The sequence below is a fragment of the Phalaenopsis equestris genome, unplaced genomic scaffold (genome assembly GCF_001263595.1).
Source record: "Phalaenopsis equestris unplaced genomic scaffold, ASM126359v1 Scaffold228327, whole genome shotgun sequence".
Taxonomy (NCBI): domain Eukaryota; kingdom Viridiplantae; phylum Streptophyta; class Magnoliopsida; order Asparagales; family Orchidaceae; genus Phalaenopsis; species Phalaenopsis equestris.
In genome coordinates this window covers 1-3,798 of record NW_018246305.1, presented here as the reverse complement: position 1 = coordinate 3,798, position 3,798 = coordinate 1, and the positions used below count along the sequence as shown (strand labels likewise).

At 34.2% G+C, this 3,798-nt stretch overlaps 1 protein-coding gene across 1 annotated transcript; it reads left to right on the top strand.

The window, feature by feature from the left end:
* Positions 1-783: 783 nt before the first annotated feature.
* On the top strand, positions 784-2,215 carry LOC110037972 (pre-mRNA-processing factor 39-like; the record flags this gene model as incomplete). Its single annotated transcript, XM_020742726.1, is given in 4 exon segments — positions 784-1,013; positions 1,094-1,261; positions 1,631-1,988; positions 2,072-2,215. Coding segments are annotated over 4 exon segments (900 nt in total), but the record flags the coding sequence as incomplete, so codon positions are not given.
* Positions 2,216-3,798: the final 1,583 nt, after the last annotated feature.

Sequence of the window (3,798 nt, the reverse complement as noted above, 5' to 3'; positions counted from 1 at the left end):
CAAATGAAATTAGTTAGGTTGAGCTGAGCACGTGCTTGTTTGAGCTAGAGTTCACTTTTTAAGAGCTCTTTCGAGCTCGGCTTGAGCTCGATTCGAGCTGTTAAGGTTTTAGCTCGAGCTTGTTTATAGCTACACTGTTCGAGTTCAGCTTGAGCTAGATTTGAGCTCGGTTCATATATGATTTTATTGAGTTTATTAACAAGCAGATCATTTAACAAAATAAACGAGCCATAATAAGTTTCAATCGAGCCTCACTCAAGTTTTATAGGAGCAACTTGTTAGAAAAAATAATGAAGCCACATCTAACAATGCTGTTATTAACAAGCAGATCATTTAACAAAATAAACGAGTCATAATAAGTTTCAATCGAGCCTTACTCAAGTTTTATCGGAGCAACTTGTTAGAAAAAATAATGGAGCCACATCTAACAATGCTGGTTGAACCTCAAAGTAAACATTTGAATGAAACTGTTAATGTACAAGGTATAATCGAGCTTATTCACAAGCTTTAAATAATTACTATTCATAAATATAAATGAACCAAACAACGAGTTGTTAAAACTTGTTTATTTAGTAATCAAGTATTTATGAAAGTTTTCAAGCTCATTTGATTAATTAATCAAATGATCGTGAATGGGCTTTAATTGTGTCAAGCCATGAGTAGCTTGTCGAACGCTTGGTTCATTTGCTGCTTATATATATATCTCAGTTCTTTTGTAGCATGACATTTTAATGTTTCTTAAGCTTTGACGGAATGCCAAATAATTTCTTACTCTGATAATAGGATGACATACAAAAGATCTGCCTTGTGTATGATTCTTTTTTGTCTGAATTTCCGTTATGTTATGGATATTGGACAAGATATGTGGGGCACAAGGCACGGCTCTGCACTATGAATGAGGCCGAGCAAGTCTATGAACAGGCTGTGAAGATAGCATCACATTCTGTTCATCTCTGGGTCAACTATTGTAACTTTGCTATATCATCGTTTGAGGATCCTTCAGATGTTAGAAGGTAATTCAGATAACTGATGTTTTGCCGCTGCTATATAACTTTTAGACGGCATAGTTTTGACCTTTATGTCTGTTATGCAGGCTGTTTGAGAGAGGATTATCTTATGTTGACAAGGACTATTTATGCCATCTCCTATGGGATAAATATATTAAATTCGAGTATTGTCAAAAGCAGTGGGATCGGCTAGCTCATATTTATATCAACACTTTGAGATTTCCTACAAGAAGGTTGCAAAGCTATTATGAAAGGTATACAATTGGTCTAAAGATGGGTTATCTTTTTCTCAAAAATAAGAAAAAATCAAGCATGTAAGGCGTTTTAATTCATGGGATGGCAGACATTTGTTTTACCACTGGTTTGTCTGTTGAAATTTGATTTAGTTCTATTTTAACTGAGGTTATGAGCTTTTGTTGTAATGCACAGATTTGGCCATTATCTTCTGCTCATATTGGTCAGTCATTTTCTATTAAAAATTGAACTGATCCTAAATGATTAGATGTGAATATGAGGCTGATTGTACTTCTTGCTCTCGTAGTTTTGACCACATTTAAAGTAATTCTTTGAATTCATTTGGAGTTTTGAGCTGTTCTAAGATGGTAGTTCTTCATTGCTTTCAGTTTTAAGAAATTGGCTGTTCTGCTGGAAGAACAATTGGGATCCCAAAATGTAACAACTAAACTACCAGAAGGTGTTCCTAACTGTGAATTGACAAATATGAAAGGCTGTGAGTATACAGAAATCTCAAATGTTGTGGGTTTTCCTGATCAAAACCCTGCAGATCCAGAAGCTTTGAAGAAATATTTATTCTTTGGCGAGCTATTGTACCACAAATCAATTCAATTAGATAAAAGTATAAGTTGCTTTGAGGCTCAAATCCAGAGGCAGTATTTTCATATCAAGCCACTTGATGAGTTCCAGCTTAAGAATTGGCATGACTATCTCACATTTGTTGAGGAGCAAGGAAGTTTTGATTGGGTAAATACTGTTAAATGATTTAACTTTTGGGCGTTTCTCCAACTCTTGGCTATCTCCTGAAAAGCTCCTTTTTCTATTTACAGACTGTTAAACTTTACGAGAGATGTTTAATTCCTTGTGCTAATTACTCAGAGTTCTGGATTCGTTATGTTGATTTTGTGGATGCTAAGGGTGGTAGAGAGTTAGCTAATGATGCACTCGAAAGAGCATTGAAGGTCTTCTTAAAGGTAACTAACTTATAATTCTATATGGTTGTTATAAAATTGATGACTGGTAGCTTGCTTGTCAAAATTTCTGTCGAATGGCTACATTAAGAGTTTGGCTTTTGGTGTGGTTATTTTTCACTCTAATGAATGCATTATATTTGTTCTTCTGCTCAATATGGGTGCAGTTAGTTTTAATCTCATTTCTTTGGTATGATATATGCGTTCGATTATCAGTTATTATATTTGTTAAACAATTGAATGTATTATAACGAGGATTGGTGACAAATATAAGCTGCATTCATATAAACGTCCTTGCCGGGTATGCCCGCTGAGTTAACATGCTATTTTGCATTTCTATTCGTAATATTTCTGCTAGTGCCTAGTCGAATTTTAAAATTTAAGTGGATATTATGGCACCAAATTGGCGGTAGCGTATCATGTTTTAAGTGGATATTATGGCACCAAATTGGCGGTAGCATATCATGTAGTCACTACCCAAAATGCTGTAAATATTTTTCTACTAGTGCAAAATCTGAGATCTTAGTGATGTAGCTTTTAATGAATGAAATACTTTTTTATATCGTGTTTATAGTTCTTGGATTTAATTAGTCTCTAATAATTTCCAGCTGCACGTTGCCTTGCCTGAAATAGTTGGATATAATTCATTTGTGGTTGTTCCAGCCCTTATTTGTCTTGAGCATCTTTTTATAACGGGCTGTAAAAAATGATTCTCATAATATCTACATGTTTATCTTCAACGCTAATAAGTTGCACATGTGGGATGGGGATTCCCGTTGCCTTGTTTTTCATACCATCTTAAATGCAGTATGGGCAGATTTTGATAGCAACGTAGAAGCAATGCATTACCTAATGATTCCTAAGATTTCTTGCTATTTGTTCTGTGGAAAAGTAAATGTAAATTTCTTGTCTTTGTCATGGTATCTTTCAATATTGTTGAATACCAATGTTTGGTATTTAAGACTACTGATCTCATGTGCAAACATTCTTGCTGAGGTGCTTATGGGCATATCATTTTGTATATTTAATTATCTATCCTGAATATGTAAGTTTTAATGTGGCGTCTAAGTGGCATCACACATTTTATTGTAGCCAACATTGAATGTGTTGTTTCGATGTTGCAATAAGATTTTTGTCAAATGAGGCCATGTTCATTTATCTCCTACTAAAGGATTTTTGTGGTGTTTAGTATCCTCACGGGGATTTTACCTCATTTGACATTTGTCTCTTATAATTTCTAGTGAAGCTTTCTAACCTTGAAATCCTTAAGGTTTATGGAGGTTCCGATCATGATTTGAGTTGTTTTTCATCCCATCATATTTTTGAAATGAAATCAGGTTTCCATTTATGTCTTATTAGTTTTTTGGTGATGTCCATATGTACTCCACACGTCAAAATAATCCTACCCACATGCATTCCGACCAACTCACTGAATGAATAAATACAAGTTTTGAGAATGCTATGCAAGCTAAAAAAATAAATAAATGAACTCTTATTGCATATACTTTGAGAGAAATGGCTTGAAAATATGAGATTATTTTGAAAAATTCAAACTTTAAAAATCCAATACTTTCCACTCTGCCTAG